Here is a 15,332-nt window from a genome sequence, read left to right on the forward strand (position 1 = left end):
CTGGAACAAAACTATACATACATGCCACATGGCTAGTAGCAGCTCTCTCCAGAAAATGCAGCATAAACCCCAATTGTCTGTGTGCATGGTCATGGGTCTTGCTTGGGTCTACAGGATGTTAACAGATGTGACAAGGACAGAGACCTTAACCCTGCAGATATTAGAGGTGGGTCTTCCTGCTCCCCACCACACCTTCATGAAACTGACCCAAGCAGGCACAGCCCCTTCTGATGGGCCCCAAGATGAAGACACAAGGCAAGCCAGACCAGGTCTGCTAAGCCCCAGCACGTCTGCGGCTCCAGAGCGTGACAGAAACAGTTTATTGCTTTCAGTCTCTAAGATGTTAAGGGTTTTTCCTAGGAAACAGCAACTGGCTCATACATAATTTATTCCATTTGCCGCTGTACACCTTCTCCACTCTTTTCCTGAATGAACTCTTTACTGCCCCCATGACCATCTACATCCCATAAGTAATTAAGCTGGTGGTTGTAAAGAAACAGAAGCTTTGAAAGTTTGCTTTTGACAAATCCTCAAAGCAGCCCATATATCAGAGATCCAGGACAGCACTTAACTCTTCCCAGATATGAATAAGCAATCCAGGAGGTCTGTGGGGGCATAGTATGCTGGTCCTCTGCACTGCCCAGGTCCTGGCTCCCAACTGTAAGTTAACAGCACCTCAGTGAGAAAAGGGGAAGATCGCAGTTCACCCTGTAAAACAGCACCCTAACCCTAAAGTCACATGCTAAAGAGACACAATGGATAATGCAAATAACCACTGAACGGCTGTTCCTTTAGAAAGCAAAACAATAATCACAGAGGCTGGAGTCCACTTTTAGCTTTTATAATCTGACGCACAAGAGAAACAACACATGTAGGAGTGGAGACTCCCAGGTTGGCTGCCCTATTTCTGTTAGATTATTTCTCAGATATTTAGAATTTTCTTCTTCTTATTCTTATTATTATTATACTTTAAGTTCTAGGGTACAATGTGCAAGTTTGTTACATATGTATACACATGCCATGTTGGTTTGCTGCACCCATTAACTCATCATTTACACTAGGTATTTCTCCTAATGCTATCCCTCCCCTATTCCCCACCCCACAATAGGCCCAGGTGTATGATGTTCCTCACCCTGTGTCCAAGTGTTCTCATTGTTCAATTCCCACCTATGAGTGAGAACATGTGGTGTTTGGTTTTCTGTCCTCTAATATCTGCCAGCAGCTGAGCTCTTGGGTGGGGGGCAGGTGAAGTGGCGTTCTTTATAGCCCCACCCGACCCTGGGCCCCCTTCTTTCTGTGTGCTGGCAGCATTGTGGGGACACTGTGAGAGCAGTTCTTGTTCCATTATTTCCCCGCCTCAGGAAGGGGATCCCTATGCTGCTAACTCCAGCACCTGAGAACACATGTCTCTCATCTACCGCTGCCTTCATCCCCAAGCTCTGTGGGTATGCAACCTGTCCTTCTGGGGCACTTGGTCTCCCTTGTTTCTTGGCCTGAGCTGGCCAGCTCTACATGGTCGCCTGAGCAGCCCATGGAGGAAGGTGTTTTTTGCTGAGCCCTGACAGTGTCATTGAACATTGGAGGGACCTGGGTCTTCACATGTCCTGGGCTGCTTGTTTCCATCAGACTCATAACACCTGTTGTCTTGGGGCCAACCAAACCCTACTGCCCACATCTAAGGTCAGTTTTGTTGGTGTGATCCATGCATAGGTTCAGGTTTAGCTCTTCAAAACCATCTGGCCTCTGTTGACCCATTGAGTCAGAGTCAAGATGAAGAATTAAGACCAAGACAGTTCCACTGACTCGCGGAATGTTTGAGTTTATTGACTAACAGCAACATTTTTGTGTGAGCGTGAAAGGAAGTGGAGTGTGTGGACACAGGGTATCCTGAGACAACTCTAAATTGTCTCCTTCTCTACCAAGACTATGTTAGCCTTGGGCACACCAGGATGGACACAGACATATATAAAAGGGCTTCATGCAGTGTAGCTTGCCCTTCCACTTTCTGCCACATGAGGACACAGCAGGGAGGCCCTCACAAGATGCTGGCACCTTGGTCCTGGGCTTCCCAGCCTCTAGAGCTGTGAAAAATAAGTGTCTGTTTCCTGTAAATTACCCAGTCTGTGTTATTCTGTAATAGCAGCACAAACAGAAGAGGACAGTTCCTTTCCTGGGCTCAGCAGGGGCCAGGGAAGAACCAGAACTCCAACTCACAGGAGGTATATGGACATGAGGGACTCTGGGTCTTGGGACCTGAAGTGGAGATTTGGAGTGAGTGGGAGTTGTCCTGAGACTACATACAGGGCCAGGACTGACAGCTGGGATGTTTCCTTGTGTATGTATCCTGGCAGTTCCCTGCCCTCCCCAGGCTCCACCCCATCTTCCCTTCCTCTGTCTCAAGGAGAGAGTTTTGGGGAGTCTGCAAAAACCTCCTCACATTTTCCTTGTCACTTTGTGTTCATTATTATGGTCAATCTCCCCAGGGCTGTGTCCCAGCCCTGACCCCCTGGGAAAAATGAAAAGTGTCCAGATGTCCCCCAGCAGATGGGAAAGTGGCCACAATGTAGAATAAAGTAGTGTATATGCAGCACATTTTGGAACTAATTTATACTTAGTGTTTTATTCTACTGCCGCTTGTGATTTCAGCTGTAACCATTTGAGGACAGCCAAGCAGAGGTTGCCATCTTTATATAATGACTCAGGGACAGCAGATGAGAGATTAGGAGCTGAGGGGTGCAGGGTTAAATGAGAATTCACATTTCTGGGGATGGAGGAAGCTAGTGACACTAAACTACAATCTGTGCCCCTTTTCCTTCCTGGGGTTGGGGTCCAGGGATGCTACTGACCAGATGTTCCCAGCATGTCTCTGGTCTCAGCCTCTGGCACAAAATTTGCTCAGGGGCCCACCTCATGGCTACACTCAACATCTATGAACCCAATTTCCTGATTCTTCACTGCACAGATTCCTGAAGGAAGAGAAGTATAGCTATCTCCAGGAGCAAGTGCAGACAGGCAAGGCAAACTAGGAGAGTTCTTTCCAAAGGAACAGGGCCCGCAATGTGAGACCTGTCCTATAATTAGGCCTGTGCACCCGAGTCATGTCGTGCATGATATAGAGTCTGGAAAACCAATAAAAATCAACATATGTCCCAGAAATTGTGGATGTCCATTTCTTGGGGATGCAGAAAACTGTTAAAGACCCATATGTGTAGTCTGAGTCAGGCAGGAATTAGTGCATCCTCCCAGGGGCCAGTGCCTTGGAGTGGGCTCCTCTCCCCTTGCTCCATGAGGGACGGCTGTGCTCCCAGAGGGTCCTGAGGCAGGACCCCCCCCTCACCTCAGGGGGCTCACTCCCCATGAGACCCTGTCCTGGGAGCTGCCTCAGAATTGGTTCTTAAATGGAATGAGTGGGGTGGATTGTTTGGAGGACACTTGTTGGAATCACGGTGGATAAAGCGCCTCTTCTGAGCTTCCTTCTGCTGATGGAGTCAGGGTCAGGAGAAGGACCAAGGGTGGGAGCAGACAGGAGAGGTGGTGGGAGGGTCTCAAAGGAAAATCTGTTCAAGTCTGGAGCAAGGCAGGGCAGGGCTGTGTGGGTTCTAGAGACCCACCCACCAAATGGGACAAAGTGCAGCAGCTGTGCCCACCTCAGTGCTGACAGACCGCAGGGCGGTCTCCGAGCCTGGCTCTCCCCTCTGCTTTGCCTGAACACCCACAGTCTAGGGGCCACCCTGCCAGCATCTCTATGGAGGCCACGTGCCAAGATGATGGTCCAAATGCACCACAGGTCTTGTGTTGGGTCTCCCCAGGCGGACCCTGAAACGCAGACTGGTGGGTGCAGGTGGTTTATCTGGAGCTGATCCCAGGAGGCACAAGTGAGAAAGGGAGATGGAGAAGGGGAAACACAAGGTGTTTGTTCTCAATGGGTTACTCTGGGGCCGGAGGCGTTCATCCTGCTGGGGAGCTCTGAGAACCATGTGGCACACACCTCTGAATCGGGGGCCTGGAGGCTGGGAGACTGGGACATTCACCTGCTTCCCTCCTGAAGATGGAGTGTGACTCTCAGACTTGACCTTAGGAGTTGGCAGCCATGGCCCGAGGACCAAAAGCAGCCCAGTCTGCTTGTCTCCATCTGTAAACAAAGTCTTGTTGGGACAGGACTGCTCTTAATTGTTTTTGCATTGCCTATGGCTGCTTTCAACGTACAAAGGCAGAGCTGGGTGGCTGAGAAAATGACTATAAGCCTACAAAGATCAAAATAGTTACTCCTTAAATCTTTGCAGAAAATACATGCTGAAGCCTGGTCTGGGAGATGTGGACAGGGTGTCCATAGCTGCTGGCTATTCTCAGCTAACACACTAGGTATACATGGACCCTGAGCATTAGTGCTGATGTCACATGTGCTGTGTGGGATCCTGAGTCCCTGTCCTGCTCCATGTGCACATCCGGTGCCCCGGGAGGCCACCCTCACTGCACCTCTGCAGCCTGCAAAGGGCCCTGAGACGGCAGCTCAGATGCACCTTAGCTGTGCCTCTGGAAGCGGCTCAGGAGGCCCAACAGGGAAGAAAAACTTACCCCTGAGAGCCCAGGAGGCTGCCCTGCTGAGAATAACTCCATCAACTGCCCAGGCCCCTCCCTCCAGAATCACGGCACACAAAGCTTCTTAAAATGCCAATTGTTAAGATGTATACCACATGATGAACTTAGACAATGAAGAATTTCTAAAATACCTCAGCATGAACTCCTAACACATGGAAAGTAAGAACGCACAAGCACAGAGCTGCTCAGGCACTGAAGGGCCATGCTGAGGAACTGCCGATATGCTGGAAAGGAGAGGACAGCATGTGGCCAGGCCCTTGACTAGGACCCACTCAGGAATGCCCGCCTGAGCATGTCTTGTTCCAGAGGTCAAACCGTGTCCTCCAGGGCTCTATTCCGATGGTGAAGAAGCAGGTGCGGGTCTGAGGGAGCAAGCACAGGAAGGGACAGTGGGTGGGGGCTTGGGATGCAGAAGCTTGTGGCTTCTGCTATCAACACAGGTTCCATCTCAATCTTGCCCATTCCCAGGGCTGGGCTCTGGCCCCCAAGTATGGCCCTCCAGCCTGAGTTCTGGGCTGTTCCAGACTTCCAGGGTGATCTGTGGCTCCCTCCTGACCAAGGAACACCTATATTAGCACCCTCCTCCCCAGCCAGCAGCCTCCAGGGAAACCCAGGCTGTCCAGTGTCTTTCACCCTCCAAGAACAGCATGGCACCCTCCATTCCAGAGGGAGCTGCTCTCAGATTTAAACAATTACTTAACCTATTACCTAATCCTCTGATAAGGGGATGGAGTAATGCTAGATGTGTCGTGCACAGTGTCAGGGTTCATTATGTCCTTGTCCCCAGGGCAGGCACTGCAGCTCAGCAGGAGCCAGGACAGGACCAGGGAAAGAGGGCAGTAGGGCCCCTCCTCAGCCTCCGCCTGCCTCAGACTCTGGGTCAGGGGAGGGGGGCCCTGAGAACCGCACACTCAGAGAGAGGTGACGTTGGATCCCCACCAGGCTCTTTCTTCAAAAAGCAGAGGAAGGCTGGGGAAGAAGACCGGAGAGGGGACAGCCTCTACTCAGGGCTAGGACACTAGGACCCAGGGGGCAAGAGCAGTCTGAAAGCCATGTGCCCTGGGTGCAGGCAGCTGCAGTGGCGTGACATGGCAGAGTCAGGAAACTCAGATTGGCCAGGAGCCTACAAGTGGACCCCTGGCTGCCTGCCCCTCTATGCTCCCCACTAAGGCACAAGCAGGGCAACCTGGTAGAGGCTGCTGCGGGCTCACTCCTCTATGTCTCTTTGTCAGTTGCGCCCGTGCCCACACCACACCCCATGTGGCATCCACAGCTGTGTCCAGGAGGGAAGCTGGTATCTTATCTTACATTGTTCAGCTCTGGGCTCTCTTGAAAAGGGCAGTTGTCAATGTCGTCTTCAAACTTCCCACACATGGTTCGGCCCAGTTGCAGATTCATGGAGAATGTCATCTTATCGTAACCCTGTTGAATAAAAAAAAAGATTAAAGTGGACAGACTCTTTGAGTTGCTCATAGGTAACTCCTTGTGAAGATGTGACCTTGTAGGAAGAGGCTGCGACACTCCCCTCTATTAGGGAGCTCGCACATGGGCCTGGCATCAGCTCACTGGAGGTAAAACCCCGGAGACCTTCTCTAGACTGAGGAGTTAAGAGCAAACAGCCAATATGTGTGGTGGGTCCTGGGACAGACACAGGCTGTCAAACCCTATTAATGCATCCTCTATGTCCAGCTTCACCTCCTTGTCTCCCATGATGAGACCCGGCTTCACTCCCAGCAGGCATGTCAGCCTGCAGCTGCATTTTCAGAGGACACGTGCTGCACGCTCGGGAAGGTGTTAGCTCTCCATGAGTTTTCAAGGTAACCTCAGCCCTGCGGCAGAGGGAGCCTCATCTAGAGTGTGTTGTCCAACCTACCCCCTGACCTCCAGCAAGAGGAATGCAAGAATGCCGCCCAGCGCTCCCACTACACACAGGCACACACCCTGGGGACAATGGCTTTCAGAAACACCATCTGCCCTATTGCAAAGTGCACTCTGAAGTTCTCCTTGCTCTCCTTCCCACTCCATTTCATTCCACGACATAGACTCCCTCCCTGTCCATGCATTCCTCTCAGCCACTCAACTGACTCTGGGATTGCCACATCCAGGCAGCCACGTGGAAGGCTCCACACCAGAGGGCCGGGGGCAGGGAACCAGCCAGGGCCTTGCACAGAGTCTTCCCAGAGCTTAAGCTGTGTGCGGCACTGGAGTCCCCCTGCCCTTCTTGCAGGCTCTTGGTGCTGACAAAGGAAGAGCAATGCTCCTTCTCCCTCTAAACCGGAAGTTCTCCACTAGGAGGGCATTTTATTTGTTCATGCCTGCAGCCCAGATGAACTACACATTCCTGAATCATTTAGTGATTCCATTAAAAGGAGAACATTTTAGGATTCAGGACCATGGACTGAGGAAGAGTGTAACACAATATTCAACTCATTAAGTGTGGATGTAGCAAGGAGCCCAGAGCAGGTGGAAATCAGAGAATTGACCTCACCGCGGCCTCCCGGAGCTGATGGTGCTTCTTTTTTACTTCTGAATTATCAGCTCTCTTTGTCTCTCTGTCTCTCTTTCTGTTTCTTTCTGCCTATCTGTCTCTGTCTCTGTCTTCCCTTTCTTTTACTCTGATTATCTCTTTTCCTAACTATCTCTTTTTAAATTTCTTTGAAATGTTTCTCAGTTTCTGTCTATGGACATTTTTGTGTGTGACCCATTTCCTCACCTGATGCATCATTTGCTCAGTTTTCCTTATTTTGAGGTCATTCTTTAGTTAACTGATGCCATAAAAATCATGGAGGATGAATAATATATCTAGTATTGAGTAGATCTAGACTCAAAAAATTATGATGTATATCTTTCATAAAGACAAAAAGCAAATTTCTGAGGTTGTATTTTACACAAGTTTAGACTACAAATGGTGAACCAAGAGTCCTGGTTAAGCCCTGCCCCACACACTCCCACCCCTGCTCATCACTCAGCAGCCTGTGCTGGACACTAGGGAAGAAGACGACGTGGTCACCAACCTGCTCCTTCCAGGAATCCAGGACACGCACCAGCTTGTAGGCATACCAGTCCTTGCTCTGCTGGTTGTATGTGTACACGGCAAACTCCAGGGTGGGAGGGAGATACACAGCAATTTGTTTTTGGTCATTCCACTCCTCTTCCTCTTGGAAACGCCAAGCATAGGTAACCAGGAACTGGAAGCTGAAGAGAAGCAGCAGTGGCACCCAGGACAGAGCCCTGCTCTGCGGGAGACTCGACATGGCGCAGGGCCCAGCAAGCACCGCTGCCTCCAGCCTTTCCAGCCTGGACTCCCGCAGGAACCTACTGCACACAATTCTGTCCCTTAAACTCTTGAGCTCAGGTGGAAACTCCTCCCTCCAGGCCTCATCTCTGGCATTACAATCTGTCCCTCCCCAATGCGGCTTCACCTCCTCCAGACGAAGCTGTTTCAATCATCTCTTGTCCAGGGAGAAGTAACAGCAACCACGGGAGTGGGTTAGAAAGATCAGGGACCCCAGGGGGCAAGAGCAGGGCATGAGGTCCAGCTACCACTGCTCCCTAGTGCCTCAGTGGGCTAGAGGAGAGCACCCACTTCCTTGGGTGTCCCAGGGTCAGATCCTAAAATAAGAACAGAAGGGCAAGGGGTTTGAGTGGAAGGTGATCCCTGGACATGCCAGTGGGTTGGGGAAACAAAACCAGAAGCGTCAAGGACTAAAAGGAGGAGCTGCCGGGAGCAAAAACGTTGTGAGTGAACAGAAGGCATGGCTGCACGGGGACTCATAGGAAGGCTCCACAGCACCCGGCTGAGTATCAGCAACCTGATGCTCTAGGGCTCTGGGGCTGACGGTGAAGACTGCTCTTGGGCATCCTTCATGGCTGCTTTAAAGCTTAGGACCTGCTGCACTGGCAGAGCAACCTCCCGACAAAGAACTTGGGAAAGATTAGTACAAGTGCTTGCAGCTGGATTCAGCCACTAGAGATACAAGTTTGGCAAAGTTGGGGGATGGTCCTAGGAACCCGACACTGCTGGAAGTCAGTGATAGAGGAGGGGGCTGGGGACAGAAACAATGCCATGCATTCAGAACCTGGTCACTTTCTCCTGAGCATAGCTAGACATAGATGTGACTTGTGCTGAGCTCTGACCTTGGATGTGGCGGCCGTGAAGGACGATGTGCCCAAGCCGAGGATACTCCCATGAGCTGGTGCATACCCTTCCTTCCCAGGCCTGCAGGATGGAGGGAGCATCCAGGTGGGACTCGGAGTCTATGGATGGTACTCACAGGAGTGGGTCTCAGCAGAGTTGCCTGCAGCACAGTCCTCACCCTCTGGCTGACCCTCTCAGCCCTGAGTCATGAGTGACAAATGCCATTTCATGCTTCCACCCCCTGAGATCCTTGTTGTCCCTTCCAGCAGCTGGCAGAACTTAATGAATTCACCTAGGTTGTACCAGAGAAGCAGGGGGTTGGGGGTAGGGGTGGAGGGGTGGTCCTAGACTTGGAGACCCGAGACCCAGTCCAGCTGTACCAGGAGCTGATTCTGCACCCTCGCCCTTCCCTGAACTTCCTGGGCTTCACTTGTCCGCTCCTCAGATGGGCGTAGCATCGTCCATCCAGCCTCCAGAGGCTTGTTGCTTACTGGACAAATTGTCCTCATGGAGTCAAACTGCTGTGATAATTGCGAATCTGTATGCTTAGATTGGCAATTGTTCTGCATTGGCAGTTCCTTTCCTTATCTCTGCTGAGGGTACATCTGGACCTTGCACATTTGACATTTTTCCCCAGTGTCCAGGCCTGGACCACAGCCTGGGGAAGGAGTGAAGGCAGGGCTCAGCACTGCCACCGAGGCTGACAGCAAAGTGCAGACTCTGGGAGGTATTCTCACCACTGTGATGACTCAGTGCACCTGCGTATCTCTCCAGAGGGGAGCACAGATGAAGGAGGCCAAGGCACAGGACATTCCTGCAGAGGGGGCGCAGAGGGAGGGCGAGCAGGGGCCCTGGAGAGAGGCGCAGTCTGGCTTCCTTCCCATGCTCTCTCCAGAGCCCCACCTGGGTCCTCCCTCGCACTCTCCTCACCCACCTGGAGCACCCTACCCATCTGCACCATGTACTCTGCATCTCCTTGATCTTCATGTTGTATTTTGACTGTTTCTGTATTAATTCACTTAGCATAATGGTCACTAGCTTCATCCATGTTCCTGCAAGTGATATAATTTTGTTCCTTTTTTATGGCTGTGTAGTATTCCATGGTGTATATGTACCACTTTTTCTTTATAAGATACACTGTTGATGGGCAATTTGGTTGATTCCATGTCTTTGCTATGGTAAATAGTGCTGCAATGAACAAAGACTGTATGTGTCTTCTTGGTAGAATGATTTATTTTCCTTTGGGTATATACCCAGTAATGGGATTGCTGGGTCAAATGGTCATTCTATTTTTAGTTCTTTGAGAAAATTGCCAATTGCTCTCCACAGTGGCTGAACTAATTTACATTCCCACCAACAGTGTGTAAGTGTTCCCTCTTCTCTGCAGCCTCGCCAACATCTCTCGTTTTTTGACTTTTAAATATTAATCATAGCCACTCTGACCGGTGTGAGATGGTATCTCATTTTGTTTTCTTTTTTAAGTTTTATTTTAGGTTCAGGGGTACATTGTCAGGTTTGTTTTATACGTAATTTGCCTCTTAAGGGGTTTGGCGTACAGACTGTTTCATCACACAAGTAATAATCACAGTACCTGACAGGTAATTTTTTTATCCTCAGTCTCCCCTGGCCTTCCACCCTCCACCCTCAAGTAGGCCCTTATTCCTTTCTTTGTGTTGATGTGTACTCAGTTCTCACTTATAGGCAAGAACATGTAGTATTTGGTTTTGTGTTCCTGTGTTAGTTCACTTAAGGTAATGGCCTCCAGCTCCATCCATGTTGCTACAAAGGACATGATCTTACTATTTTTTTATGGCTGCATAGTATTATTTACTGTGTATGTACCATATTGTCTTTATCCAGTCTACTGCTCATGGACATTTAGGTTGATTCCCTGTCTTTGCTATTGTGAATAGTGTTGTGATGAACAAACACATGCATATGTCTTTATGGTAGAATGATTTATATTCCTTTCTCTGTATACCCAATAGTAAGTTTTCTGGTTTGAACGGTAGTTCTGCTTTGAGTTCTTTGAGAATTCACCAAATTGTTTTCCACAAAGACTGAACTAATTTACATCCCTACCAGCAGTGTATAAGTGCTTTCTTTTTTCTACAACCTTACCGGCATCTGTTTTTTGTTTTGTTTTGTTTTGTTTTTTAATTTTTGGTAATAGCCATTCTGACCGGTGTGAGATGGTACTCATTGCAGTTTTGATTTGCATTTCTCTAATGATTGGTGATGTTGAGCATTTTTTCATATGCTTGTTGTCCGCATGTATGTCTTCTTTAGAGAAGTGTCTGTTCATGGCCTTTGCCCACTTTTTAATGGGGTTATGCATTTTTTTTTCTTGTAAATTTGTTTAAGCTCCTTATAGATGCTGACTATTAGACCCTTGTCCAAAGCACAGTTTACAAAATTTTTCTCCCATCCTATAGGCTCTGTGTTTACTCTGTTGATAGTTTCTTTTGCTGTGCAGAAGCTCTTTCTTCAGTTTAATCAGATCCTATTTGTCAATTTTTGCTTTTGTTGCCTATACTTCTGGCGTTTTCATCATGAAATCTTTGCCAGTTCCTATGTCCAGAATGGTATAGCAGAGGTTGTCTTTCAGGGTCATTATAGTTTTGAGTTTTACATGTAAGTCTTTAATCCATCTTGAGTTGATTTTTGTATATGGTGTAAGGAAGGGGTTCAGTCTCAATCCTCTGCATATGGCTAACTACCTATCCCAACACCTGTGATTGAATAGGGGGTTCTTTTTCCATTACTTGTTTTTTTCAGCTTTGCTGAAGATCAGATGATTGGAGGTGTGTGACCCTATTTCTGGGCTCTCTATTCTGTTCCAATGGACTGTGTGTCTGTTCTTGCACCAGTACTATGTTGTTTTGGTTATTGTAGCCCTGTAGCATGGTTTGACATTGGGTAACATGATGCCTCCAGGTTTGTTCTTTTTGCTTAAAATTGCCTTGGCTATTCAGGCTCTTTTTTGATTTCATATTAGTTTTAAAATAGTTTTTTCTAGTTCTGAGAAGTATGTCTTTGGCAGTTTGTTGGGAATAGCATTGAATCTGTACATTACTTTTGGGCAGTACAGCCTTTTTATTAATATTGATTCTTCCTATTCATGAGCATGGAATATTTTTTCATTTGTTTGGGTCATCTCTGATTTCTTTGAAAATTTTTTTGTAGTTCTTATTGTAGAGATCTACAATATAGATCTTTGCTGTATTCCTAGGTATTTTATTCTCTTTGTGGCAATTGTGAGTGGGATTGTGTTCCTGATTTGGCTCTTGGCTTAGCTCTTGTTGGCGTATAGAAATGCTAGTGATTTTTATACACTGATCTTGTATCCTGAAATTTTGCTAAAGTTGTTCATTAGCTGAAGGAGCTTTTGGACTATGGGGTTGTCTAGATATAAAAGAATGTCATCTGCAAACAGAGATGGTTTACCTTCCTCTCTTCCTATTTGGATGCGCTTTATTTCTTTCTCTTGCCTGATTGCTCTGGCCAGAACTTCCCATACTATTTTGAATAGGAGTGAGGGAGAGGGCATCCTTGTCTTATGCTGGTTTTCAAGGGGAATGCTTCCAGCTTTTGCCCATTCAGTATGATGTTGGCTGTGGGTTTGTCATATATTGCTTTTATTATTTTAAGTTATGTTCCTTCAATACGTATTTTATTGAGAGTTTTTAACATGAATGGATGTTGAGTTCTATTGAAAGCCTCTTTTGCATATATTGAGATAATCACTTGGGTTTATATATTTTTTGTTTTGCTTATGTGATGAATTACATTCACCAATTTGTGTATGTTGAATCAAACTTGCATCTCAGGGATAAAGTCTACTTAAGTGTGATGGACAAGCTTCTTGATGTACTGGCAGATTTGGTTTACTAGTATTTTGTTGAGGATTTCTGCATCTATGTTCATCAAAGATATTGGCCTGAAGTTTTCTTTTTTTGTTGTTGTTGTGTTTCTGCCAGGTTTTGGTATCAGAATGATGCTGGACTCATAGAATGAGTTAGGCAGGAGGCTCTCTTCTTCAATGTTTTGGAGAAGTTTCAGTGGAAATGGTATCAGCTCTTCTTTATACATCTGGTAGAATTCAGCTGTGAATCTGTTTGGTCCTAGGCTTTTCCTCATTGGTAGGCTTTTTATTACTGTCTCAAGTTTGGAACTTGTTATTGATCTGTTCAGGGATTCGATTTCTTCCTCGTTTGATATTGGGAGGTTGTATGTTTCCAGAAATTTATTCATTTCCTCTAAATTTTCCAGTTTGTGTACATAGAGGTGTTTGTAGTAGTTTCTGAGGGCTTTTTGTATTCTTATGGAGTTGTAGGTAATGTCCTCTTTGTCATTTCTGATTGTGTGATTCACATCTCAATTTTATTCAGTTTAGCTCTGATTTTGGTTATTTTTTGTTTTCTGCTAGTTTTGGGATTGGTTTGCTCTTGTTTTTCTAGTTCCTCTAGGTGTGATGTTAGCTTGTTAATTTGAAGTTTTTCTCACTTTTTGATTGGGATGTTTAGTGCTATAAACTTTCCTCTTAACACTGCTTTAACTGTGTCCCAGAGATTCTAGTATGTTGTATCTTTGTCGTCACTAGTTTCAAAGAATTTCTTGATTTCTGCCTTAATTTCATTGTTTACCCAAAAGTCATTCAGGAGCAGGTTGTTTAATTTTCATCTAATTGTATGGTTTTGAGTGATGTTCTTAGTACTGATTTCTATTTTTACTGCACTGTGGTCTGAGAGTGTGGTTGGTATGATTTTCGTTTTTTCAATATGTTGATAATTGTTTTATGGCTGATTGTGTGGTCAATTTTAGAGTATATCCATGTGCAGATGAGAAAAATGTATGTTCTGGTTTTTTGGTGTGTGGAGAGTTCTGTAGATACCTGTTATGTCTATTTGGTTGACAGTTGAGTTCAGGTCCCAAATATCTTTCTTAGTTTTCTGCCTCAATAATCTGTATAATGCTGTCAAATGGGTTTTGAAGTCTCCCACTATCATTGTGTGGTTATGTAAGTCTTTTTGTATGTCTCTAATAACTTGTCTTATGAATTTGTGTGCTCCTGTGTTGGGCACATATATATTTAGGATAGTTAGGTCTTCTCATTGAATTTAACCCTTTAACATGATATAATGCCCTTCTTTTTTTTTTCTGAATGTTGCTGCTTTAAAGTCTGTTTTGTCTGAAATTAGACTAGTAACCCCTCCTTTCTTCTGATTTCTGTTTGCTTGATAGATTTTTCTCCAACCCTTTACTTTCAGCCTATTGGTATTATTGCATGTGAGATAGATCTCTAGAAGACAGCATGATATTGGATATTGCTTTTTTATCCAATTTGCTACTCTGTGCCTTTTAATTGGGGCATTAACCCCTTGACATCCAAGGTTAATATTTATATGTGTGGATGTGATCCTGTAATTATGTTGTTAGCTATTTGTCATGTAGACTTGACTGTGTATTTGCTTTATAGTGTCAATGGCCTTAGGTGTGTTTTTGTGCTGTCTGGTAATGGTCTTTCCTTTCCATATTTAGCACTATCTTAAGGAACTCTTGTAAGGCAGATCTAGAGGTAACAAATTCCCTTAGCATTTGCTTTTCTGAAAAAGATCTTGTTTCTCTTTCATTTATGAAACTTTGTTTGGCTGGATGTGAAATTCTTGGTTGAAATCTTTTTTTCTTGAGTGCTGAATATAGTCCCCCATCTCTTCTGGCTGGTAGGGTTTCTGCTGAATGGTCCACTGTTAGCCTGACGAAGTGTTCTTTGTAGGTGACCTGCCCCTTCTCTCTCGTTTTATGAATTTGGGTGCTTTGTGTTGGGTGCATACATATTTAGGATAGTTATGTCTTCTTGTTGAATTGTCTTGTATAGTATCTCATAAGGGTTGCTTTTAACACTTTTTTCTTTCACTTTGACCTTGGAGAATCTGATTACTATGTGTCTTGGGTATGGTCATCTTGTATAGTATTTGCAAGGGTTCTCTGCATTTCCTGGGTTTGAATGTTAGCCTCTGTAGTGAGGTTGGAAAATTTTTCGTGGAAGACATCCTGAAATATGTTTTTCAGTTTGCTTGTTTTCTCTTCCTCTCTTTTGTGGATGCCAATGAGGCTTAAATTTGGTCTCTATATAACCCCATATTCCTCAGAGGTTTTGTTAATTCTTTTTTATTCTCTTTTCTTTATTTTTGTGTACTTGATTTAATTTGGAGAACCAGTCTTCAAGTTGTAATATTATTTCATCAGCTTGGTCTATTCTGCTGTTAATAGTTGTGATTGTATTATGAAGTTCTTGAAGTGAGTTTTTCAGCTCTATTAGATCAGTTTTGTTCTTTCTTAAACTGGCCATTTGGCCTTTCAGCTTCGGGATCATTTTATTGTATTCCTTAGATTGCTTGGATTAGGTTTCCACTTTCTCCTGAATCTTGATGATTTTCATTCCTATTCATATTCTGAATTCTAAGTGTGTCATTTCAGCCATTTCAGGCTGGTTAAGAATCATCACTGGGGAACAAGCACAATCCTTTGGAATTAATAAGACATTCTGGCCTTTTGACTTACCAGAGTTCTTGCACCGGTTCTTTATCTTTTC

At 45.9% G+C, this 15,332-nt stretch overlaps 1 protein-coding gene across 1 annotated transcript; it reads right to left on the bottom strand.

The window, feature by feature from the left end:
• Positions 1 to 2,603: 2,603 nt before the first annotated feature.
• On the bottom strand, positions 2,604 to 7,937 carry LOC713135 (putative cystatin-9-like protein CST9LP1). Its single transcript, XM_028828109.2, has 3 exons — positions 7,614 to 7,937; positions 5,908 to 6,021; positions 2,604 to 4,961 (listed from the first exon to the last, which is right to left on the bottom strand). The coding sequence occupies exons 1-3, from the start codon at positions 7,851 to 7,853 to the stop codon at positions 4,872 to 4,874; spliced, it is 444 nt and encodes a 147-aa protein (XP_028683942.2). The 5' UTR covers positions 7,854 to 7,937; the 3' UTR covers positions 2,604 to 4,871.
• Between the last annotated feature and the right edge of the window lie 7,395 nt (positions 7,938 to 15,332).

This window comes from Macaca mulatta, chromosome 10 (genome assembly GCF_049350105.2).
Source record: "Macaca mulatta isolate MMU2019108-1 chromosome 10, T2T-MMU8v2.0, whole genome shotgun sequence".
NCBI classification, from domain to species: Eukaryota; Metazoa; Chordata; class Mammalia; order Primates; family Cercopithecidae; genus Macaca; species Macaca mulatta.

Excerpts from the sequence above, each read along its gene's own strand:
- LOC713135 (XM_028828109.2), bottom strand. The coding sequence starts at position 7,853 with ATGTCGAGTCTCCCGCAGAGCAGGGCTCTGTCCTGGGTGCCACTGCTG. Across the intron at positions 6,022-7,613 it reads TGGATTCCTGGAAGGAGCAG|GGTTACGATAAGATGACATT; the intron begins GTTGGTGACCAC and ends TTTATTCAACAG. Across the intron at positions 4,962-5,907 it reads AGAGCCCAGAGCTGAACAAT|ACCCGCACCTGCTTCTTCAC; the intron begins GTAAGATAAGAT and ends TTGCTCCCTCAG.